Source organism: Schistocerca cancellata, chromosome 2, assembly GCF_023864275.1.
Source record: "Schistocerca cancellata isolate TAMUIC-IGC-003103 chromosome 2, iqSchCanc2.1, whole genome shotgun sequence".
NCBI classification, from domain to species: domain Eukaryota; kingdom Metazoa; phylum Arthropoda; class Insecta; order Orthoptera; family Acrididae; genus Schistocerca; species Schistocerca cancellata.
In genome coordinates this window covers 52,007,363-52,033,396 of record NC_064627.1, presented here as the reverse complement: position 1 = coordinate 52,033,396, position 26,034 = coordinate 52,007,363, and the positions used below count along the sequence as shown (strand labels likewise).

At 45.4% G+C, this 26,034-nt stretch overlaps 1 protein-coding gene across 1 annotated transcript in view; it reads left to right on the top strand.

Annotated features, from left to right (window-relative positions):
- Nucleotides 1-25,319, top strand: part of LOC126150768 (uncharacterized) — a 204,676-nt gene extending 179,357 nt beyond the window's left edge. Inside the window, exon 6 of the mRNA XM_049915897.1 lies at nt 25,130-25,319. Within this exon, the coding sequence (XP_049771854.1) occupies nt 25,130-25,319 (190 nt within the window). The remainder of the gene's footprint in view (nt 1-25,129) is intronic.
- Nucleotides 25,320-26,034: the final 715 nt, after the last annotated feature.

Sequence of the window (26,034 nt, the reverse complement as noted above, 5' to 3'; positions counted from 1 at the left end):
TACTGTCTGACTGTGAAAAATCCTTTTTCTCAAGAACACTTTGACGTATCAAGTTGATATTACTTTATGTCACATACTGAGGTCTATGGTCCTTTGGCGGTGTATACAACTGAAGCTTATAAATCAACACAGTCAAATGATACGGATAGACATTGAAGCTCCAAAGAAACTGATATAGGTTGTAAGTAGGCTGTTTAGGTTCTTATATTGGTAACGCCGCCGCCACGTAGCGCTCTCTGTATGAAAATCACGGCCTGTGCTGTGTGCAGTCTGTGGCTAGTTTGCATTGTTGTCTGCCATTGTAGTGTTGGGCAGCTCGACGTGAACAGCGCGTAGCGTTGCGCAGTTGGAGGTGAGCCGCCAGCAGTGGCGGATGTGGGGAGAGAAATGGCGGAGATTTGAAATTTGCAAGACTGGATGGCATGAACTGCTATATATATTATGATTATTGAGGTAAATACATTGTTTGTTCTCTATTAAAATCTTTCATTTGCTAACTATGCCTATCAGTAGTTAGTGCCTTCCGTAGTTTGAATCTTTTATTTAGCTGGCAGTAGTGGCGCTCGCTGTATTGCAGTAGTTCGAGTAACGAAGATTTTTGGTGATGTAAGTGATTTGTGAAACGTATAGGTTAATGTTAGTCAGGGCCATTCTTTTGTAGGGATTTTTGAAAGTCAGATTGCGTTTCGCTAAAAATATTGTGTGTCAGTTTAGGCACAGTCATGTATAATTGTTCTAAGGGGACGTTTCAAGGTATGCTTATTGAAATACAGACATGTAAACAGGCAGAATACGGCGCTGCGGTCGGCAATGCCTATATAAGACAAGTGTCTGGCGCAGTTGTTAGATCGGTTACTGCTGCTACAATGGCAGGTTATTAAGATGTAAGTGAGTTCGAACGTGATGTTATAGACGGCGCACGAGCGATGGGACAGTATCTCCGAGGTAGCATGAAGTGGGGATTTTCCTTCACGACTATTTCACGATTGTACCATGAATATCAGGAATCCGGTAAAACATCAAATCTCCGTTATCTCTACGGGCGGAAAAAGATCCTGCAACGACGACTGAGGAGAATCGCTCAAGTGACAGAACTGCAACCGCCGGCCGGTGTGGCGGAGCGGTTCTAGGCGCTTCAGTCTGGAACCGCGTGACCGCTACGGTCGCAGGTTCGAATCCTGCCTCGGGCATGGATGTCTGTGATGTCCTTAGGTTAGTTAGGTTTACGTAGTACTAAGTTATAGGGGACTGATGACCTCAGATGTTAAGTCCCATAATACTCAGAGCCATTTGAACCATTTTGAAGTGCATCCCTTCCGCAAATTGCTGCAGAATGCTGGGCCATCAGCAAGTGTCAGCGTGCGAACCATTCAACGAAATGTAAATGTAGGCTTCCGCGGCCGTCAACAAAATTCTTCTGGCGCCCATTCAGCAGTTAGCAATAGATCCTGAGGAAGGAATCTTGCAATAGTCGCCGAAACGTCGGAATTTTATAGTTGACAATGCGGTCCCAAACCCAGAAGAATTTTATTGACCATTCAACGAAACATAATCGATATGGGCTTTCGGAGCCGAACGCACTCTTGTAGCTTTGATGACTGCACGACAGCACTTTACGCCTCACCCTGGCCCGTCGCCACCGACATTGGACTGATGACTGGAAATATGTTGCCTGGTCGAACGCGTGTCGTTTCAAATTGTATCAAGCGGATGGGCGTGTACGGGTTTGGTGACAACGTCATGAATCCATGGACCATGCATGTCAGCAGGGGACTGTTCAAGCTACTGGAAGCTCTGAATGGTGTGGGGCGTGTGAAGTTGGAGTGATATGGGATCCCTGATTCGTCTAGATACGACTCTGACAGGTGACACGTACGTAAGCATCCTATCTGATCACCTGCATCCATCCATACCCAGTGTGCATTCCGACGGACTTGGGCAATTCCAGCAGGACAATGCGACAGAAATACTTCCGCCGGCCACCAAACTCCCCAGACATGAACATTATTGAGCATATCTGGAATGCCTTGCAACGTTCTATTCAGAAGAGATCTCCATGCCCTCGTTCTCTTACGGATTTATGGACATCCCTGCAGGATTCATGGTGTCAGTTCCCTCCAGCACTACTTCAGACATTAGTCCATGCCACGTCGTGTTGCTTCAAAGAATCATGAAATTTGGCAAAATGATAGGTTTTAATGTAGAAATAAAAATTTGTAAACTGTAAATTTATAATTACATTAAATTTTTTTTCTGTCATTTCTTCCTCTCTGTCAAGACCCCTTTTCCTCCTTAGCGGGTAGACGTATCTAGTTGAAATTTATGTCAAATACTAAGGCCTATGGTCCCTTGGCCGTGTAAAATTTGAAGCTTCTGAGTCAATGCAGCCAAAAGATACGGCCATTTGTGTAACAATTGTTACACTCGCAAAATCACTCATCAAAACCTATGAGGTGTATGTCGTTGGCCTAGACTCATGAAATTAGGCAAGAAGCAAGGGTTCACAGTACGACCAAAGGAAAAATTCCGAAAGCTGTTAATTTGTAATTATATCACACGAGAAAAAATTTTGTGTTATGTGTTATCTATCTGTCCGTCTGTTAAGACCCTTTTTTCTCAGGAATTGGTAGCTTTGCTGAGGTCTATGGTCCTTGGCGGTATAATAACGTTAGCTTCCAATTCAATATAATCAAAAGATAGGGTCATTAATTTCACATATTTTGATACTTGCAAACTCACTCATCAAAGCCTGCAGCGTACATTTCCTTTGACCTAGGATCATGAAATCCGGCCAAAAAGGAAAGATTCACAGTGCAGCCAAAGAAAAAAAACCGAAAACTGTTAATTTGTCATTATATCACACGAAGAAAAATTTTTGTCCTTTGTCAACTGACTCAGTGTTCGTCCGTCTTTTAAGATCTCTTTTTCTGAGGAACTGGCGGACGTATGATGTCATATACTGAAGTCTATTGTCACTTGGATGTATAATAAACATTAGCTTCTAAGTTAATGCAGTCAAACGTTACGGCCATTTATGTCACATATTTTGATACACGAAACTCAAACATCAAAACCTATAGGGTACTTCCTCTTCATCTTGAGTCAGGAAATTTGGCAAAAGTACGGTTTCACAACTGAAGTAAAGGAAGAAAGTTGAAATTTGTAAATTTGTAATTATATCGCAAGAAAGAAATATTTCTTTTGTCATTTGTTATCCGACGTCAAACTTGAAATTAAAACACTAGTCTGCGAATGTTTATTTCACATTCGACTTGAAACACCATATCCACATGGTTAAATTCCGAAACGCATCATATGAGTAATGAAGTCACTCTTTGCCTGGTGTCTGAGTTTTACCACTGCGACCCAGTCGGCCTGAATGCAGCACTACTGATTATTATAATAATGGTCGTCTGCCTCCTTCATGACTTTATGTCACATCCATATTATTGAAATTAAAACATTCTCGTAAATCTTGGAATACCTGGGACCTATATACTGCCATTATCAATGACGACAACACGCAGAAATGATGGAAATTCTCGATTACCGGAATGGACGGACTGTCTACATAAATAATTAAATTTGTACAGAACCCTCAGTGTGCGAATGCTGCTCGCACCTGGTAAATTTTTTTAATTAATTTGTTTTTACTTTAGGCAACGTTGACCACACAGTCACCAATAGGCCTGCTTTTCACTGCACAGTCTGAACATAAAATATTCAGGTAAAGTACAATGATAAAACAAGATTAGCTTTGTGGACGGTATTTGGTATCTGCTGTAGATACTGCTAATTATTAAGTATGGATAAAGAGAGAATTGTATGTCATTAGAAGGATATGTTATGTAACCATGCTGATTATGCGTCAGTATATCGTCTGTTTTTCTTTTTTTTTTTTTGAGGTGTTTCATAATGTTGGAACAGCGTACGTTCCAAAATGTTTCGACCTTGGACGGAGGGTGATAATTGATAAGCAACTTAAGGTGCTCACCTTGTCTGAGTTGGTGACAGTGGCAACCAGAGCGAGGCAGGTTTTTCATGCAAAATTGCAGTTCATAGCGTAAGACATCGAGGAGACGACAGTTTTCCAACAACTGCAGAATAGCAGTGAAGACGTTTCAACACCAGTAGCTAACATTCAGAGCGAGACGAGGCGGCTCTCTGCACGTTAACTCCTAACTGTGGGGATTCTACAGTAGTGCTGCCATCTTGAAGCAGCTTTTCCACTGCCAGTTAAAGCGATTACGGATATCTTTCTGTGTGGATCAGGGCACGAGTGAAGGTAACATTTTCAAACTAGCGAGGGGAAGTGCTCCAGCTCCAACGAGTAAAACTGAATAAAACTGACGTTGCAGTAGTCCAAAAGGAAAACGCATTTAGTACCCTGCACATCACGGTTTTTTTTTAAGTGGTACACCCAGAAACGTTTCACCGTAGTTACATCTTCAGTGTGTGTCCTGAAATATCACACGATTATTTCCCTAAATAGGTTATCGTTAGCACATATTGGTTATACATTTAAAACAGTTGATCGAAGTTTTTATAATAAAACGGAAAAGTAAGAGGTGATCAAAAAGTCAGTATAAATTTGAAAACTTAATAAACCACGGAATAATGTAGATAGAGAGGTAAAAATTGACACACATGCTTGGAATGACATGGGGTTTTATTAGAAGAAAAAAAAAAGTTCACAAAATGTCCGACAGATGGCGCTGGACAGCAAAACGTCAGTGACTGCGCATGACAATCGTGTATAAAAGGAGCTGTAATGAGAGAGAGAATACTGCGCCAGCAGTCGCAGCATGTTGACGTTACCTGAAAAGGCGCTTTTAGTGACGCTGTATTATCAGAATAGGGAATGTGCTAGTTCAGCGTTACGATCCTATGGCCAGAGGAAGGGGATTCGAACGGGTAAAGATCCGCTGACAAATGCTGCTGTGGCGAGAATGATTTCGAAGTTAGAAGCCACGCGTTATTTAGGCGATAGGCCCCGTAGTGGCCGACCGAGTACAAGGCGTAATGCTGCTGAGACAGTTAAGGAAGAAATGGAGACTGTAACGGGTTCGTCTATGCACGGGGAAGTCAGCGCTCGTGCAGTCGCACGTCGCACCGGCATTCCATACACTACTGTTTGGTTGGCACTGAGGCGTACCCTCCGATGCTATTCGTACAAAATCCATAGGCGTCATTAACTGTTACCTGACGATATAGTGAAGCGGAGGGCATTTGCGGTGTGGGCGTTTCAAATGATGGCGGAAGATGACGATTGGTTGAGTACCGTGTTGTGGACCGACGAAGCTCATTTCACGCTCCGAGGGTCTGTCAACGCCCACAACTGCAGAATTTTGTCGTGGAAACTCCATTGCACGACGAGAAAGTCACGGTATGCAGGGCCGGCCTTAGCCATCCAGGTGCCCCGGGCGAGTCGTCCAGTTGGCGCCCTTTATTGTATAAATAGCGAACCTGGCAGTGCTTTGCAACACGGTATTTGACTGTTTTCTAGAAATCGTCTTAAGTGGTTAATGGCGTCATCTTATGATCATAACATGGTTTTTCCATCGTAAATTTGAGTATTTTATTTTTTTAAATGGAAATGAAATGCAAATAATCTGAAAGCCCGCTAAGACGCTCCATGTGAGTCTTGTGTAGCCTGTGACGTCAGTCCAGCATGCTGCTGTCGCTGCCGTAACAGTCAGTATAGCAGTGATATATTGTTTGGGCGTTCACGTTTTGGGAAATTGTCTAAAAATATTGCTTAGTACTGCACTGTACATCTACAAAAACTCCAGAAAATTGTTTTTGCGTGTTCCAAACAAAGAAAAGATGCGTAAAATGTGGTTGAAACAGGCTCGTATATCCCAAATATTTCTTTTCTTTTCTGAAGCACCCCTGTACTAAAGCGAACAAAACAAAACAAAAATTATTCAAATTGGTCAAGCCATTTCTTTGTTTTGGTGAGACTAACACACAACAATTGATTTTTATATATAGAAGGTAATATGTATAACGAAAAAACACTGATTTTGAATTGGGTACCATATTTTTATTGAATTATTTGGAGCGACCGGTAGCTTCTGTTGTGAACGAGAGATGGTGCGGCTGCCTGGGCTCTTCCTTGTTGCAGTTCTTGAAACAAATAAGAGAGGCGCTTTGGTAGAGCCCGTGCTAGCCCGTGTCAAACATGGATGGTTGCAGACAATACGAAGATTGCATTCAGCATGATTTCTCTTCTGCTACCCCGAATTCATCGCGCATTCGTGAGATTAGTGACGTTTGTTGAATGAGACTGAATAATATTTTAGTTTCGCGAAATGGGTGATTGTAAATTGTATTTTTTTTTTTTTACATTCGTTTAGTACGTGGCGCCCCTTGGGCCCCGGCGCCCTGGGCGACCGCCCGGGTCGCCCCACCCTAAAGCCGGCGCTGACGGTATGGGTTGGATTTACCACACCTACCGTTATCGGGCCTTTTTTCTTCGAGAAAATGCGTGATCCTGGTTTTGTAACTGCTACCGTGACGGGTGAGAGGTACGCCGATATGTTACAGAATCGCATCATCCCCAGTCTGGCTGATAAACACCTGCTGGAAAGTACGATGTTTATGCAGGATGGCGCTCCACCCGCGTGAAAGATGTCTTGCGCGCGTCGTTTGGTGATGATCGTGTGCTCAGCCGCCACTTTCGTCATGCTTGGCCTCCCAGGTCCCCAGACCTCAGTCCGTGCGATTATTGGCTTTGGGGTTACCTGAAGTCGCAAGTGATCGACCGACATCTCTGGGAATACTGAAAGACAACATCCGACGCCAATGCCTCACCATTAACTCCGGACATGCTTTACAGTGCTGTTCACAACATTATTCCTCGACTACAGCTATTGTTGAGGAATGATGGTGGACATATTGAGCATTTCCTGTAAAAAAAAACATCATCTTTACTTTGTCTTACTTTGTTATGCTAATTATTGCTATTCTGATCAGATGAAGCGCCACCTGTCGGACATTTTTTGAACTTTTGTATGTTTTTGGTTCTAATAAAACAACATGTCATTCCAAGCGTGTGTCAATTTGTATCTCTCTATCGACATTTTTCCGTGATTTATTCAGTTTTCAAATTTATACTGACTTTTTGATCACCCGGTACTTACAAATCAGCTCCCGATTCATTATTTGTAAGCCAAACAGATTTCTCTAGGGTGGCAAAGTAGTTTGTAGTTTTTCTTGTCATCACTCTTTTCGAAATCTAGTACCGTAAATGCCAATTTCTGGGTCCAGAGTTTCATTCGTTTCTATTAGGGTTTCCAACTTTCTCAGATTTTGCTTTCAATTGTTTTTTCTTTGACTGTATGTGTCCTGATGCCAACGGCCTTTCCGCAGTGGTAAACCGGTTTCCGTCGGATGGCCAAAGTTCAGCGCTGCCAGGCTCGTCTGGCACTTGCGTGGGTCACAATCCGGATCTGCCGAGCGCTGCTGGCAAGAGGGGTGATCTCCGCCCGTGTGAGGCCAGTCCAGGAGTTACTTGACTGAAAAGTAGTGAACCCGGTCACGGGAACCTACAATGGTCAGGGGAACAGTCTGCTGACCACGCGCCCCGCCGCAACCACATCCAGTGACGCCTAAGGCCTGAGGATGACACGGCGGCCGGTCGGTCCCGCTGGGTTTCCAAGACCTGTTCCGACGGTGTTTGTTTTACGTATGTCCCGATGTACGTTCTGTCTGACACAAACTGAGGAACCTGTTACGTTTTGTTAAAGGAGATCCAGGCCTTAGGAAACGAGGCGTGTACAAGATTCCCTGCGAGAAGGGAAATTCTTACATTGGGGAGACACGGCACAAGATGCTAGAACATTGCGTTGAACACCATCGACATACACGCCTGGACCAGCCTGACGAATCAGCAGTAGCAGAGCAATACCTTAAAGCGGGGCGTGGCATGTTTTATGAGAGGAATAAAATTTTATCCACCGAATCATCCATCTGGGATTTATTATTAAAGAGTCCATACATAGCCGTGTGAGCAGCTCGTGGTGTTGCGGTAGTGTTGGCGCTTCCCGCGCACAGGGTCCCGGGTTCGATTCCCGGCAGGGTCAGGGATTTTCCCTGCCTCGAGATGACAGGGTGTTGTTGTGTCGTCTTTATCATAATCATTCATCTACATCTACATCTACATTTATACTCCACAAGCCACCCAGCGGTGTGTGACGGAGGGCACTTTACGTGCCACTGTTATTACATCCCTTTCATGTTCCACTCGCGTATGATTCGCGGGAAGAACAACTGCCGGAAAGTCTCCGTGCGCGCTTGAATCTCTCTAATTTTACATTCGTGATTTCCTAGAGAGGTATAAGCAATATATTCGACACCTCATCCAGAAACGCACCCTGTCGAAACCTTGACAGCAAGCTACTCTTGCAGAGTCTGCCACTCGAGTTTGTTAAACATCTCCGTAACGCTATCACGCTTACCAAATAACCCTGTGACGAAACGCGCCGCTCTTCTTTGGACCTTCTCTATCTCCTCTGTCAACCCGACCTGGTACGAATCCCACACTGATGAGCAATACTCGAGTATAGGTCGAATGAGTGTTTTGTAAGCCTCCTCCTTTGTTCATGGACTACATTTTCTAAGGACTCTCCCAATGAATCTCAACTTGGCACCCGCCTTACCAACAATTAATTTTATATGATCATTCCACTTCAAATCGTTCCGTACGCATACTCACAGATATTTTACAGAAGTAACTGCTACCAGTGTTTGTTCCGCTATCATATAATCATACAATAAAGGATCCTTCTTTCTATGTATTCGCAATACATTACATTTGTCTATGTTAAGGGTCAGTTGCCACTCCCTGCACCAAGTGCCTATCCGCTGCAGATCTTCCTGCATTTCGCTGCAATTTTCTAATGCTGCAACTTCTCTGTATACTACAGCATCATCCGCGAAAAGCCGCATGGAACTTACGACACTACCTACTAGGTCATTTATATATATTGTGAAAAGCAATGGTCCCACAACACTCCCCCGTGGTACGCCAGAGGTTAATTTAACGTCTGTAGACGTCTCTCCATTGAGAACAACATGCTGTGTTCTGTTTCCTAAAAACTCTTCAATCCAGCCACACAGCTGGTCTGATATTCCGTAAGCTCTGACTTTATCAGGCGACATTGCGGAACTGTATCGAACGCCTTCCGGAAGTCAAGGAAAATGGCATCTGTATCTAATATTTTCTAGGTCTCATGAACGAATAAAGCGAGTTGGGTCTCACACGATCGCTGTTTCCGGAATCCATGTTGATTCCTACAGAGTAGATTCTGGGTTTCCAGAAATGACATGATACGCGAGTAAAAAACATGTTCTAAAATTCTACAACAGATCGACGTCAGAGATATAGGCCTATAGTTTTGCGCATCTGCTCGACGACCCTTCTTGAAAACTGGGACCACCTGTGCTCTTTTGCAATCATTTGGAACCTTCCGTACCTCTAGAGACTTGCGGTACACGGCTGTTAGAAGGGGGGCAAGTTCTTTCGCGTACTCTGTGTAGAATCGAATGACGGTCGGAGGAAAGCAACGGCAACCCATCTCCGCTAGGACCTTGCCTGATATGGCGATGCGGGTCTCCCGCATCGTACCCTACGCTCCTCGGACTATGGGACCTCATCATCGTCATACTTAGCAGTAAAGCAGACAGCCTTATTCAACAGGGATGCGGGACTTCACCTAAGCACAGTTTGCAATACATCGCTCACTGCCATTAAATTAAACCGGGAAATAAAAGGATCTTCGATATCTGATCCGACACAGCGCACTGTAGAGAGTTCAAAAATGGTTCAAATGGCTCTGAGCACTGTGGGACTTAACATCTGAGGTCATCAGTCCCCTAGACTTAGAACTAGTTAAACCTAACTAACCTATCAACATCACACACATCGATGCCCGATGCAGGATTCGAACCAGCGACCGTAGCAGCGTGCGGTTCCAGACTGAAGTGCCTAGAACCGCTCGGCCACAGCGGCCGGCTGTAGAGAGTTAATTCAGCTTTTGTCCACAGCAGCGTCACGGCCCACTGCGCGTGCTCAAGGGCATTCATCAATGCTACTTTTTCGTCAACTATGAGTACTTCTCCGCGCATACGTAATTACTGCTAGTGTTACCGATGAAGTTCGATGCAGCCGCGCGAGTATCAAAAAATGGTTCAAATGGCTCTGAGCACTATGGGACTTAACATCTGTGGTCATTAGTCCCCTAGAACTTAGAACTACTTAAACCTAACTAACCTAAGGACATCACACACATCCATGCCCGAGGCAGGATTCGAACCTGCGAGCGTAGCGGTCGCGCGCGAGTATCACGAGTCGCTTCCTGCAGCAGTGACGTCAACAACTATCACAACACAATAACAGTTGTTCCGGTGAAGTAATGTCGGACTTGCACGATGTTATCTGGCGACAAACCCGGTAAGTATTTTTGCAACAGAGCCGCCACGAACTCCTAAAATTCCACAAATTCCTTTTTTTCAGAAATTCTTTTCTCGCTATTTCGTCTCCATTTATGCGCTCTCTACTTCGGCCATCGTCAATTATTTTGCTACTCAAAGAACACAGCTCACCGCGTACTTTTAATGTCTCGTTTCCTGTTTAATTCTCTGAGCATAGACTGAATTCGGCTACATTTCACTACCCTGTTTTTTCTTGCACAAGATACGTTTTCCAATAGCTACCGTAAGTGTGGCTTATTTTCGTTTGCCTTTGTTTGTAGCATCTGTTTGGTAAAAATTTCTGAAATCACCGGCTGGTCCCGGCAGAGGTTCGAGTCCTCCCTCGGGCGTGGGTGTGTGTGTTTGTCCTTAGGATCATTTAGGTTAAGTAGTGTGTAAGCTTAGGGACTGGTGACCTTAGCAGTTAAGTCCCATAAGATTTCACACACGTTATCCATTATTATCTGAAATCACCAAGCAAGGATCGCTGAAAACGTTATCTCCTTTCCAACTCTGGTGTCTGTGTACACTACTGCTGTTGTCTCATTGACTAAAAATTAATCTACACTCCAGGAAATGGAAAAAAGAACACATTGACACCGGTGTGTCAGACCCACCATACTTGCTCCGGACACTGCGTGAGGGCTGTACAAGCAATGATCACACGCACGGCACAGCGGACACACCAGGAACCGCGGTGTTGGCCGTCGAATGGCGCTAGCTGCGCAGCATTTGTGCACCGCCGCCGTCAGTGTCAGCCAGTTTGCCGTGGCATACGGAGCTCCATCGCAGTCTTTAACACTGGTAGCATGCCGCGACAGCGTGGACGTGAACCGTATGTGCAGTTGACGGACTTTGAGCGAGGGCGTATAGTGGGCATGCGGGAGGCCGGGTGGACGTACCGCCGAATTGCTCAACACGTGGGGCGTGAGGCCTCCACAGTACATCGATGTTGTCGCCAGTGGTCGGCGGAAGGTGCACGTGCCCGTCGACCTGGGACCAGACCGCAGCGACGCACGGATGCACGCCAAGACCGTAGGATCCTACGCAGTGCCGTAGGGGACCGCACCGCCACTTCCCAGCAAATTAGGGACACTGTTGCTCCTGGGGTATCGGCGAGGACCATTCGCAACCGTCTCCATGAAGCTGGGCTACGGTCCCGCACACCGTTAGGCCGTCTTCCGCTCACGCCCCAACATCGTGCAGCCCGCCTCCAGTGGTGTCGCGACAGGCGTGAATGGAGGGACGAATGGAGACGTGTCGTCTTCAGCGATGAGAGTCGCTTCTGCCTTGATGCCAATGATGGTCGTATGCGTGTTTGGCGCCGTGCAGGTGAGCGCCACAATCAGGACTGCATACGACCGAGGCACACGGGGCCAACACCCGGCATCATGGTGTGGGGAGCGATCTCCTACACTGGCCGTACACCACTGGTGATCGTCGAGGGGACACTGAATAGTGCACGGTACATCGAAACCGTCATCGAACCCATCGTTCTACCATTCCTAGAACGGCAAGGGAACTTGCTGTTCCAACAGGACAATGCACGTCCGCATGTATCCCGTGCCACTCAACGTGCTCTAGAAGGTGTAAGTCAACTACCCTGGCCAGCAAGATCTCCGGATCTGTCCCCCATTGAGCATGTTTGGGACTGGATGAAGCGTCGTCTCACGCGGTCTGCACGTCCAGCACGAACGCTGGTCCAACTGAGGCGCCAGGTGGAAATGGCATGGCAAGCCGTTCCACAGGACTACATCCAGCATCTCTACGATCGTCACCATGGGAGAATAGCAGCCTGCATTTCTGCGAAAGGTGGATATACACTGTACTAGTGCCGACATTGTGCATGCTCTGTTGCCTGTGTCTATGTGCCTGTGGTTCTGTCAGTGTGATCATGTGATGTATCTGACCCCAAGAATGTGTCAATAAAGTTTCCCCTTCCTGGGACAATGAAGTCACGCTGTTCTTATTTGGAGTGTATAATGATTGTCTGAATTACCGTTGTCAGTGACACTTTATGTGTCTGTCTGTCCTTAAAACGCGGTATGTGACTGCCTCGAAGTCTGCTAAAGTAACAGTACCCTGTATGTTGTCCTCGTCGGCGAGTCTTCATCGGAGACAGGGGAAACGTCAGGCCTGCCCCAGGGAAATGTGATAGGACCGTTGCTATTTTCTATATACGAGGGACTTTAATAGTGGCAACTATTGATTTACTGCTCGTACAAAATATAAACGTGTCTCAAAGTTTTACTGACCTTCAAAGTAGTCACCAACATTGTGTATAACCCGTTGTCAGCAATGTGGAAGTCGTAGGATATGTTTAACAGTGCCAGTTGTCTTGACAGTTCGAGTGGCGAGGTCTTTTGCCCGACGAATTTGTAGCAGTTCTGAAGCGAATGCCATGAAGTGTTTCCTTCAGTTCAGAAATCGAGTTGAACTTGCGAGGGCTTAAGTCACAAGTGACACGTACGTAAGCGTCCTGCCTGATCACCTGCATCCATTCATGTCCCATTATGCATTCCGACGGACTTCGGGAATTCCAGCAGCACAATGGGACACCCCAAACGTCTAAAATTGCTACAGAGTGGCTCCAGAAACACTCTTCTGAATTAAACCACTTCCGCTGACCACAAAACTTTCAAACATGAACATTATTGCGTATATCTGGGATGCCTTGCAACGTGCTGTGCTCCACCCCGTCGTACTCTTACGGATTTATGGACAACTCTGCAGAATTCAGGGTGTCATTTCCCATCAGCACCACTTCAGACACTAGTCGAGTCCATGCCACATCGTGTTGCGGCACTTCTGCGAGCTCGAGTGCGCCCTACGCAATATTAGACAGGTGTACCATTTTCTTTGGCTCTTCAGTACATAAAGGCTGTGCTGGATGAACTGTTACGTTACGTCACAGCAGTAAAACGATTGGTCTTGGACCATTTATTCACCATGTTCCACCTGAAAATTTTTGTTCCTGAAGAAGAAAATGTATGATCGAAACCGGTCGAGATTAAAACCTGTTCATTGACTTTCCAAAGGCATTGTTTTTTCCAAATCTTTTCATCCAGAAAGCGGCACAGCAAGCACCGTAATCGGTAGAGCGTGTTTTGATGTCAACGAGTGCAGCTAAAGACCGCCAACCGGGTATCGCCGTCTGTGTCTCAGAAGGAAACGCGGGTCAAGGTTGCCTCTTACGCGCCGCAGCCTCTTACGCAATGACTGAAATTAGTGGTAAAAGACCGTGGACAATTCATCTGTTTCGTTATTCAGTTCTCCATTAATTATCGTGCACACGGCAACAGCACCGAAACTGAAGATTACAGAATTCAGTATTTCGAAACTGTTTCATCGCGGAAGGTTTGTGATATGGTTACTCTTTTAAATCATTGAACGAAATGGCAGATATTGAGACAGATGAGATACTTGCGAGATTGGTTCAAATGGCTCTGAGCACTATGGGACTTAACTTCTGAGGTCATCAATCCCCTAGAACTTAGAACTACTTAAACCTAACTAACCTAAGGACACCACACACATCCATGCCCGAGGCAGTATTCGAACCTTCGACCGTAGCGGTCGCGCGGTTCCTGACTGTAGCGCCTAGAACCGCCTGGCCAACCCGGCCGGCAAGTGTATACAATTACAGCCACTGCCAATAATAATAATAGTAATAATAATAATAATAATATAACTTGTCTGAAAAAGAAAGAAATTTTTTTACGTAATTAAGTACAATTTAGGTTCAAAATGCTTCAAATGGCTCTGAACACTATGGGACTTAACATCGGAGTTCACTACTCCCCTAGTACTTAGAATTACTTAAACCTAACTAACTTAAGGGCATCGCACACATCCATGCCCGGGGCAGGATTCGAACCTGCTACCAGAGCAGTCGCACGGTTTCAGACTGAAGAGCCTAGAACCGTTCGGCCAACAATTTAGGGCAAGAAGGGTTGATAGAAGAGATAGAGAAGATCCAACGGAGAGCAGCTCGCTTCGTTACAGGATCATTTAGTAATCGCGAAAGCGTTACGGAGATGACAGCTAAACTCCAGTGGAAGACTCTGCAGGAGAGACGCTCAGTAGCTCGGTACGGGCTTTTGTTGAAGTTTCGAGAACATACCTTCACTGAGGAGTGAAGCAGTATTTTGCTCCCTCCTACGTATATCTCGCGAAGAGACCGTGAGGATAAAATCAGAGATATTAGAGCCCACACAGAGGCATACCGACAATCCTTCTTTCCACGAACAATAAGAGACTGGAATAGAGGTACTCAAGGTACCCTCCGCCACACAACGTCAGGTGGCTTGCGGAATATGGATGTAGATGTAGATGTAGAAGTAATGCTGAAGGTTTCGCTACTCTCCATTTGTCATTTCTGTGTAACGGACGTTTTAGTGCTTTTTAATTTTTCGGACAAATGTACAAGATTCTTTTCATATAAATATATTAGTCCTCTAACTAACTTCCGGGACATTCTTTCTTTGCACCTACACAACAACTTACGCTTATCACTCACTTCTTTGTTTCATGTTCGCTTGTAGGCACGCTTATTTGATTTCATCACTTTCTGAGGCAACGGGTCTGATCTAGGACGCCTTACTTCATTTGTGACTAACCTATACTGGTAATTTTCTTATCTGTTAGCACAAACAGATTCAATATAATCATGCTGACGATGCACACGAAAGCCGATTCCAGCACAGTAAACAGGCAACTCCAAACTACCGTTTGTGGAAATGATTAAATTCAGACAGTAATGTCTACCAGCATGGTTAATTAACTATATTGAAGCGCCAAAGCAACTGGTATTGATATGCGTTTTCAAATACAGGGTTATTACAAATGATTGAAGCGATTTCACAGCTCTACAATAACTTTATTATTTGAGATATTTTCACAATGCTTTGCACACACATACAAAAACTCAAAAAGTTTTTTTAGGCATTCACGAATGTTCGATATGTGCCCCTTTAGTGATTCGGCAGACATCAAGCCGATAATCAAGTTCCTCCCACACTCGGCGCAGCATGTCCCCATCAATGAGTTCGAAAGCATCGTTGATGCGAGCTCGCAGTTCTGGCACGTTTCTTGGTAGAGGAGGTTTAAACACTGAATCTTTCACATAACCCCACAGAAAGAAATCGCATGGGGTTAAGTCGGGAGAGCGTGGAGGCCATGACATGAATTGCTGATCATGATCTCCACCACGACCGATCCATCGGTTTTCCAATCTCCTGTTTAAGAAATGCCGAACATCATGATGGAAGTGCGGTGAAGCACCATCCTGTTGAAAGATGAAGTCGGCGCTGTCGGTCTCCAGTTGTGGCATGAGCCAATTTTCCGCGGGCTACACGTGAAACTTGCCCGCACGCGTTCAACCGTTTCTTCGCTCACTGCAGGCCGACCCATTGATTCCCCCTTACAGAGGCATCCAGAAGCTTTAAACTGCGCATACCATCGCCGAATGGAGTTAGCAGTTGGTGGATCTTTGTTGAACTTCGTCCTGAAGTGTCGTTGCACTGTTATGACTGACTGATGTGAGTGCATTTCAAACACGACATACGCTTTCTCGGCTCCTGTCGTCATTTTGTCTCACTGCGCTCTCGAGCGCTCTGACGGCAGAAACCTGAAGTGCGACTTCAGCCGAACAAAACTTTATGAGTTTTTCTACGTATGTGTAGTGTGTCGTGACCATATGTCAATGAATGGAGCTACAGTGAATTTATGAAATCGCTTCAATCATTTGTAATAGCCCTGTACAGAGATATTTAAACAGGCAGATTACGGCAGTGCGGTCAGCAACGCCTATATAAAGCCACAAGTGTCTGGCGCAGTTGTTAGATCGGTTACTGCTGCTGCAATAGTAGGTTGTCAAGATTGAAGTGAGTTTGAACTTGGTGTTATAGTCGGCGCAGCACCAGCGATGGGACACAGCATCTTCCAGGTAGCGACGGAGTGGGAATTTTCCAGTACGACCGTTTCGCGAGTGTATCGTGAACACTGGAATCCGGTAAAACACCAAATCTCCCGACATCGCTGCGGTCGAAAAAAGATCCTGCAAGAACGGTACCAACAACGACTGAAGAGAATCGTTCCACGTGACAGAAATGCAGCCCTTCCGCAAACTGCTGCAGATTTCAGTGCTGGGCCATTAACAAGTTTCAGCGCAGCCATCAACAAGTGTCCGCGTGCGAACCATTCAACGGAACACTACTGATATGGGTTGGAGTGATATGAGACCCCTGATACGTCTAGATACGACTTCGACAGGTGACACGTTCTAAGCATCCTGTCTGATCACCTGCAGTCATTAATGTCCACTGTGCATTCCAACGGACTGGGACAACGACAGCGGGTCGGTGCGACACCCCACGCTTCCAGAATTGCTATAGAGTGGCTTCACGAACACTCTTCTGAGTTAAAACACTTCCGCTGGCCACCAAACTCCCCAGACGTGAACATTATTGGGTATATCTTGGATGCTTTCCAACACGCTGTTCAGAAGAGATCTCCACACCGTCGTACTCTAACGGATTTATGGACAGCCCTCCAGGAATCTTAGGTCAGTTCCCTCCAGCAGTACTTCAGACATCAGTCGAGTCCATGCAACGTGGTGTTGCGACACTTCTGCGTGCTCACGGGGGCCCTACACGATATTAGGCAGGTCTACCAGTTTCTTTGGGTCTTTAGTGTAATTCATCCACGGAAGAAGTAGCTCACAAAACACTTGTTCGACCGATTGTTGAGAATAATTCATCACTCTGCCTACCACGTAAAATTAAGAAAAGAGACAGAGAAAATCCACGGAAGAGTGGCGCGTGTCGTTTCGTGATCGTTTAGTGGGCGGGCGAGCGTTACGGAGATAGCAATCTCCAGTGGCAGTCGCTACAAGAGAGGCGCTGTTTCTCACGTAGAGCATATGAAACGTCCCCTTTGAACAATTATACAAGACTGTGCTTAAACTGACACACAATATTTTTAGCGCAACGCAATCTGACTATCAAAGATCCCTGCAAAAGAATGGCCCTGAGTAACATTAAACTATACCTTTCAGAAATCACTTACCTCACAAAAATCTTCATTACTCGAACTACTGCAATACAGCGAGCGCCACTACTGCCAGCTAAATAAAAGATTCAAACTACGGAAAGCACTAACTACTGATAGGGATAGTTAGCAAATGAAAGATATTAATAGAGAACAAACAATGTATTTACCTTAATAGTCATAATATATGTAGCAGTTCATGACAAATTACAAAACTCCGCCATCTCTGTCCCCACACCACATCCACCACTGCTGGCGGCTCACCTCCAACTGCGCAACGCTACGCGCTGTTCACATCCAGCTGCCGCTGCCCAACACTACAATGGCAGACAACAATGCAAACTAGCCACAGACTGCACACAGCACAGCCAGTGATTTTCATACAGAGCGCTACGTAACGTTACCAATAAGAAAACATAAACAGCCTACTTACATAGCCCCAATGCTCCCCACAAAAAATTTTACAAATTGTTTTGGGCACTGGGCAATACATATTTGTTAAAATTTTTCATAATCGTAATTACAATAACAAAGAAATCACTTACCTCACAAAAATCTTCATTACTCGAACTACTGGAATACAGCGAGCGCCACTACTGCCAGCTAAATAAAAGATTCAAACTACGGAAGGCACTAACTACTGATAGGGATAGTTAGCAAATGAAAGATATTAATAGAGAACAAACAATGTATTTACCTTAATAGTCATAACATATATAGCAGTTCATGACAAATTACAAAACTCCGCCATCTCTCTCCCCACATCCACCACTGCTGGCGGCTCACCTCCAACTGCGCAACGCTACGCGCTGTTCACATCCAGCTGCCGCTGCCCAACACTACAATGGCAGACAACAATGCAAACTAGCCACAGACTGCACACAGCACAGCCAGTGATTTTCATACAGAGCGCTACGTAACGTTACCAATAAGAAAACATAAACAGCCTACTTACAGCTAGCTGATGAAATTTCGAGGGCGTACATTCGAAGAAGTGTTGGGCAACAAATTACTTCCTTCCACATATGTATAGCGCCTTGCGGAATGACCAAAAGAAAAGAAAAAACAGTGAATGTGGATGTCCTACAGATGATTGCCCATAGTCGTTCTTCCCGCGCACCGTCTGGAAATGGAACAGCCATCCAAGAATCCGTTTACGTCCTCCAAAAACGTGGACATTCAGTGGTCTTCGTATGGACCATGGGATACGCCGGAATCCCGGGAAATGAACTTGCCGACAGGCTAGCCAAAGAGGCTACTAGTAAATCGTGTCTGGAAATCGGCATACCGGAATCTGATCTTCGATCGGTATTACGCTGGAAGGTTTTTTGGGCTCTGGATTAGTGAATGGCGCTCTCTGACTTTCCCGAATAAGTTAGGTACGGTGAAGGAGGCGACGAATGTCTGGAGGTCCTTCAGCGACTCCATTGTCCTTCGCCGGCTCCGCATCGACCATACTTCGCTGTCTCACGGTCAACTGACACATTGAGAGGAAACACCTCAGTGTCACTGTGGTTCAAGCGTGACAGTGGTCCACATCTTGTTGGACAGTCAAAAACTAACCGCCCTAAGGCGGACTTTTAACCTTCCTCACGCTCTACCACCACTACTGGCCATTAAAATTGCTACACCTAGAAGAAATGCAGATGATAAACGGGTATTCATTGGACAAATATGTTATACTAGAACTGACATGTAATTACATTTTCACGCAATTTGGGTGCATAGATCCTGAGAAATCAGTACCCAGAACAACCACCTCTGGCCGTAATAACGGCCTTGATACGCCTGGGCATTGAGTCAAACAGAGCATGCATGGCGTGTACAGGAACAGCTGCCCATACAGCTTCAACACGATACCACAGGTCATCAAGAGTAGTGACTGGCGTACTGTGACGAGCCAGTTGCTCAGCCACCATTGACCAGACGTTTTCAATTGGTGAGAGATCTGGAGAATGTGCTGGCCAGGGCAGCAGTCGAACATTTTCTGTACCCAGAAAGGTCCGTACAGGACCTGCAACATGCGGTCGTGCATTATCGTGTTGAAATGTACGGTTTCGCAGGGATCGAATGAAGGGTAGAGCCACGGGTAGTAACACATCTGAAATGTAACGTCCGCTGTTCAAAGTGCCGTCAGTGCGAACAAGAGGTGACCGAGACGTGTAACCAATGGCACCCCATACCATCACGCCGGATGATACGCCAGTATGGCGATGACGAATATACGCTTCCAATGTGCGTTCACTGCGATGTTGCCAAACACGGATGCGACTATCATGATTCTGTAAACAGAACCTGGATTCATCCGAAAAAATGACGTTTTGCCATTCGTGCACCCAGGTTCGTCGTTGTCTGTGATGCAGCGTCAAGGGTAACCGCAGCCATGGTCTCCGATTTGATAGTCCATGCTGCTGCAAACGTCTTCGAACTGTTAGTGCAGATGGTCGTTATCTTGCAAACGTCCCCATCTGTTGACTCAGGGATCGTGGCTGCACGATCCGTTACAGCCGTGCGGATAAGATGCCTGTCATCTCGACTGCTAGTGATACGAGGCCGTTGGGATCCAGCACGGCGTTCCGCATTACCCTCCTGAACCCACCGATTCCATATTCTGCTAACAGTCATTGTATCTCGACCAACGCGAGCAGCAATGTCGCGATACGATGAACCGCAATCGCGATAGGCTACAATCCGACCTTTATCAAAGTCGGAAATGTGGTGTTGCGCATTTCTCCTCCTTACACGAGGCATCACAACAACGTTTCACCAGGCAACGACGGTCAGCTGCTGTTTGTGTATGAGAAATCGGTTGGAAACTTTCCTCATGTCAGCACGTTGTAGGTGTCGCCACCGGCGCCAACCTTGTGTGAATGCTCTGAAAACTAATCGTTTGCATATCACAGCATCTTCTTCCTGTCGGTTAAATTTCGCGTCTGTAGCACGTCATCTTCGTGGTGTAGCAATTTTAATGGCCAGTAGTGTATATTGTTAGGTGACAGTGCCTCAACAGGTGATCTAGTTTTAAGTCTGATTCGAGTTCTTAATACTCAATCTAAGGGTGAGCGCCTGGGCGTATCACCCAGGCCCTCTCTTTACCTGCATTTTAATTCTTCCTCTCTCCTTCTGGTGTTGCCTGTTCGACTTGATGGTCGTCTTTTCACTATCTGTGTTTCTCTTGCGTTGTGTGTTTAGGCTGGAGATTTTAGTGTGTTGTAGAGTGGATGGCTCATCCTTTTTTATTCTTGCTGAGGCCGTCTACTATCTTGAAACCTTCTACCACTTTTTCCTTTTAGTTGATATTTCCAGTTTTGACTTGCTACTTTTGTTTTTTTAGTTAAGTATGGTTACACACATCGTTTTACGCATTTTGTTCGTTCCCTGGATTTCAGGTGATACGATTGTTATTGGGTATGGTTGTAACCCGTGACCTGTGTGACTAAGGAAAGAGGGACTGATAACCTAGTAGTTTAGTCCCTTTAATCTCCAAACCGAGCAACCAACCTCCGCCACACACCATAAGATGGCTTATGGAGTACAGATGTAGAAATAGGAGCACGTTGTAACATTGCCGTTTCACCACTCACTATGTGTTTACTACACTGCATTTTTTGTTCTCAGTACTCAGTTTACGTTACATGTTGGTTTGATTGGCTGTACCATTTATAGCACATCCGAGCGACGATTCGTTTTACATTATCCTTTACATAATTTATATTTGAATATAGCTGTATACTGGCTGTCTATAGAAGAGCTCATACAACAGTAAAAATATTTAGTTTAGACAAATTATTTACAATTTTTCTGTCTATGCAGGATGTCCCACTCAAACCTCCCTGATTTCAAGGCATCAGGAGATATAAATCACAGTAGATATGACAATGAAAAATGCACCACATTGTAGAGCATCTCAAAGAATTTATACTCCCACGTCAGAAGTGCCAAGTACCGTCGCCACAGTCCCGCATGGTCGCATGAATTGAAAATGGCGACTGCACAGCAGCGTGCGCAAGCCGTAGTGTGGTTTGCAGAAATAAAATCGTCGGTTACTGTGCAAAGAAATCATCGTCGTGTGTATGAATGTGAGCCACCTGACGTGAAAACAATTAAGGAATGGTATAGGAAGTTTCTGGCAACAGGAAGTGTTCTGAAACATTCTGGCGGTGCAAGTTATGGAATTTCAGAAGAGACAGTGGAGGACATCAGACAAACGTTTCTCAGAAGCCCACATAAGTCAATTCGTCAAGCATCTAGGCAACCTGATGTACCTCAATCAACATTGTATCATGTAGTTCACCATCGCCTTCGTATGTGTGCTTACAAAGTGCAAATTCTGCAACAATCTGACGCCGAACGACAAACCACGCCGACAACAATTTGCTGCGGGTATGCTGCCGCATATTGATATGGATACCAGCTACCTGGAAAGATTTTATTCTCAGATGAGGCAACGTTTCATCTATCAGAAAGGGTCAATAGGCATAATGTTCGGATTTGGGATCGCAAAATCCGCACGTTGTCACTGAACATGTTCGTGATAGCCCTAAACTAAACGTCTGGTGCGGGCTAATGCACGACAGGTTTGTTGGACCGTTGTTCTTTGCGGAACAAACAGTGAATGGGTCAGTGTATCTGGACATGTTGGAGCAGTTTGTGTACCCCCAGATACAAGACTTGCAACCCAACATCATTTTTCAACAAGATGGATCTCCGCCGCATTGGTCAACGGCTGTTCGCAAGTCCCTGGATAGGAAATTTCCCAATCGTTGGATCGGGCGCGGAGAACCCACTGTCTGGCCACCACGTTCACCCGACATTACGCCGCTTGATTTCTTCATGTGAGGATTCTTGAAGGATCGCGTGTATGCGAACAATGTGGGCGATATTCCTACGTTGCGATATCGTATCACTAATGCGATTGCAACAGTAACAGAGGAAATGTTACAAAGAACTTGGCAAGAAATTGAATATAGACTCGATATTCTTCGTACATCTACATCTACATCCATACTCCTCAAGCCACCTGACGGTGTGTGGCGGAGAGTACTTTGAGTACCTCTATCAGTTCTCCCTTCTATTCCAGTCTCGTATTGTTCGTGGAAAGAAAGATTGTCGGTATGCCTCTGTGTGGGCTCGGATCTCTCTGATTTTATCCTCATGGCATCTTCGCGAGATATACGTAGGAGGGAGCAAAATACTGCTTGACTCCTCGGTGAAGGTATGTTCTCGAAACTTCAACAAAAGCCCGTACCCGGCTACTGAGGGTCTCTCCTGCAGAGCCTTCCACAGGAGTTTATCTATCATCTCCGTAACGCTTTCGCGATTACTAAATGATCCTGCTCTCCGTTGGATCTTCTCTATCTCTTCTATCAACCCTGTCTGGTACGGATCCCACACTGCTGAGCAGTATACAAGCAGCGGGCGAACAAGTGTACTGTAACCTACTTCGTTTGTTTTCGGATTGCATTTTCTTAGGATTATTCCAATGAAGCTCAGTCTGGCATCCGCTTTACCGACGACCAACTTTATATGATCACTCCAATTTAAATCACTCTTAATGCCTCCTCCCAGATAATTCACGGAATTAACTGCTTCCAGTTGCTGACCTGCTATATTGTAGCTAAATGATAGTGGATCTTTCTTTCTGTATATTCGCAGCACATTACACTTGTCTACATTGAGATTTAATTGCCATTGCCTGCACCATGCGTCAATTCGCTGCAGATCCTCCTGCATTTCAGTACAATTTTCCATTGTTACAACCTCTCGATATACCACAGCATCATCCGCAAAAGCCCCAGTGAACTTGCGATGTTACCCACAAGGTGATTTATGTATACTGTGAGTAGCAACGGTCCTACGGACACTCCCCTGCGGCACACCTGAGATCACTCTTACTTCAGAAGACTTCTCTCCATTGAGAATGACATGCTGCGTTCTCACGGATCGGTTGATCTGAGCGCTCCAAAAATTTACATAGCTCGTTATTCAAAAACATACAGAATAAAATACATATAACACTAATCGTGGTATAATTGAAGCATGGTGAAAAGGGAGAGGTGTACTGATGATCAATAAATAAATTCTTTGAGATGCTCTACAATGTTGTCCATTTTTCATTGTCGTTTCTGCTGTGGTTTTTTCTTCCTGGGTCTTTGAAATCAGGGAGGTTTGAGTGGGACACCCTGTATTATGTTGGATTCTGTCTATATTATCTTAGATTGCGCAGTGCACTGTGACCATTCTTTCTGTTAAGTACGTCGCGGAGTATCTGTTGGATAAACGTTTAATTTCATAAAACTAAAGTGTTTGCAATGAAATGTAATCTGTACCGTCAAACGCTGTTTGAGCTATTCGTCGCTGATTTGTATTCCTTCCCCGCGCTGTCGGCCCCCAGAGTTTGCACTTGCCTCCAGAGTAGTGATGGGGAGCTCGTGAATGAGTCGTTCAAATGAACGCTTCACACCAGTGAAGTGTGAACTAACCACTCAAATTCAATGAACTGGTACTTCAAACTCTTCACAGATAGCACACTCCACACTTTTTTCTAGTTCACTCACTCTCTTCCCCTCTCCCTCCCCCACTACATCGGCTCTACGTCACTCACCCTCCCTTCACTTCAGTCAACCTTAAGTCCTCCCTCTACTGCCTGTCGACGAATCGCGCGGTGTTTGTGGGGAACGATAGGTTTACGAGGGGTTGGGGTGGTGAGGGGCGAGGGGAAGGCAGCGTCAGCTGCTTCCTGTAGTGCAGACATCATTACCCGTGACTATTTGTGCAGTTAAACTTCGCGTCTACGGGTAGCCTACAGTTGGCTGCGCTTTCAGACAAATAAATATTAAAGATACAAACGAAGAGGGTGGCTGTGTGAGCACGCACAGCCAATATGAAAATAAAAGGTTTACTAATAACACTAAAAGAGGGATTTTACCTGAAATCGTACCAACGACTACAGGTGACAGTTTGCGTTTTGAATCTGGAGGATTATTATTCTCAACAAAAATAAAATCTAGAGGAAAACTTCTAAATAATTACTTATCTTAGGTATATAGATTTTGTGACAGTGGTAAACATACTCATTCTATTTTGGATTAAATTTTAAAACGAACATAAAATTGTACTGCATTTCGTTGGTAGTCCTAGTTTTCAGTCCATGAATAAAACAAATAATGTTTCATTTGGCAGATAAAGACTATTTTGGGCGCTTCATGAGAAAATGTCGAGCAAGATTAAATGTAATACCTTCTTTATATGTGACAGGCTTCTCTGTTTATCTTCCCTTTGTCCCCTTCGACCATGCTCTATTTAAGTTAACTCAGACGCTGTAAGAGCGTAAAACGTTGCGTGCACGTTACTGCATAGTTCGGCCATCTGTTGGTAAAATTATGAAGTATTACGAAGCTTTATTGTATGAGCGAGGCGAAGCGAGCGTAGCCGCGGCGAACTGGGCAACTTCGCCAGGCCTCCGTACTTCACGAATGAACTACTTCGTTTGAACGCTTCACGGCAAAGAGTGAAATGAATGAAGTAGTTCACGGGAAGGAACGAGTTCGACCCATCTCTACTCCAGAGTGCCGTCACCAGCGGCTGCCCTTGTGTGCCGCAGGTTCCTGGCCCAGCAGGCGGACGTGTCGGAGCTGGGAAGTTCGCTCAGCCTGCTGGACGGCCGCGGGGGACGCTGGGTAATCAACGGCTCCAGGCGCTTCACCGACGTGCCGCAGGCGCTGCACAACGACTCCCTGCTCTCCTGTGAGTACCAGCACCCTCCTGCAACGCTGCGCAGCTGGTCCAGCTGATTCGTTTGGGCTTCTGTAACTCACTGTCAGTGGATAAAAATGGTCAGTGTAATTTATGATACTATCTTATCCAATCAATTACAAAGTGTGCCCCCAATCGCCGACATCGCCAGGAACTACGTTAATTTTGATGTCACAGGAAAGTGGTTTAATGAGGGTATCCTAAAATGGTTCTAACTGCGTCCTGTCACGGTCGCCATATAAAACGGTCCTTCTTGTCTCTCACTTCTCTGTGTGCTGACTAATGAACAACCAAGATTTCCTGGAGCTTGTAAACAGTAAACGTGCTTTCAATATCCTACCACTGTAATCAGTGAATATGTACGTAGCCAGTACTTTTCTCTCACTGAACATAAACTTGGATTCCCAGAATACAAAAATGGCTCTGAGCACTATGGGACTCAACTGCTGTGGTCATTAGTCCCCTAGAACTTAGAACTACTTAAACCTAACTAACCTAAGGACATCACACACACCCGTGCCCGAGGCAGGATTCGAACCTGCGACCGTAGCAGCAGCGCGGCTCCGGACTGGAGCGCCTAGAACCGCACGGCCACCGCGGCCGGCCCCAGAATACACAGTACTCTCACAAACATGTAATAGCTCATCACAGAAAATATACACCACACCAATTGGCTGCCTAAATAATACTTGAGATGCCACGCCCCTTCTGTCAAACCAGTTAAGTGCAAAAATATTTCATCATGAACGAACA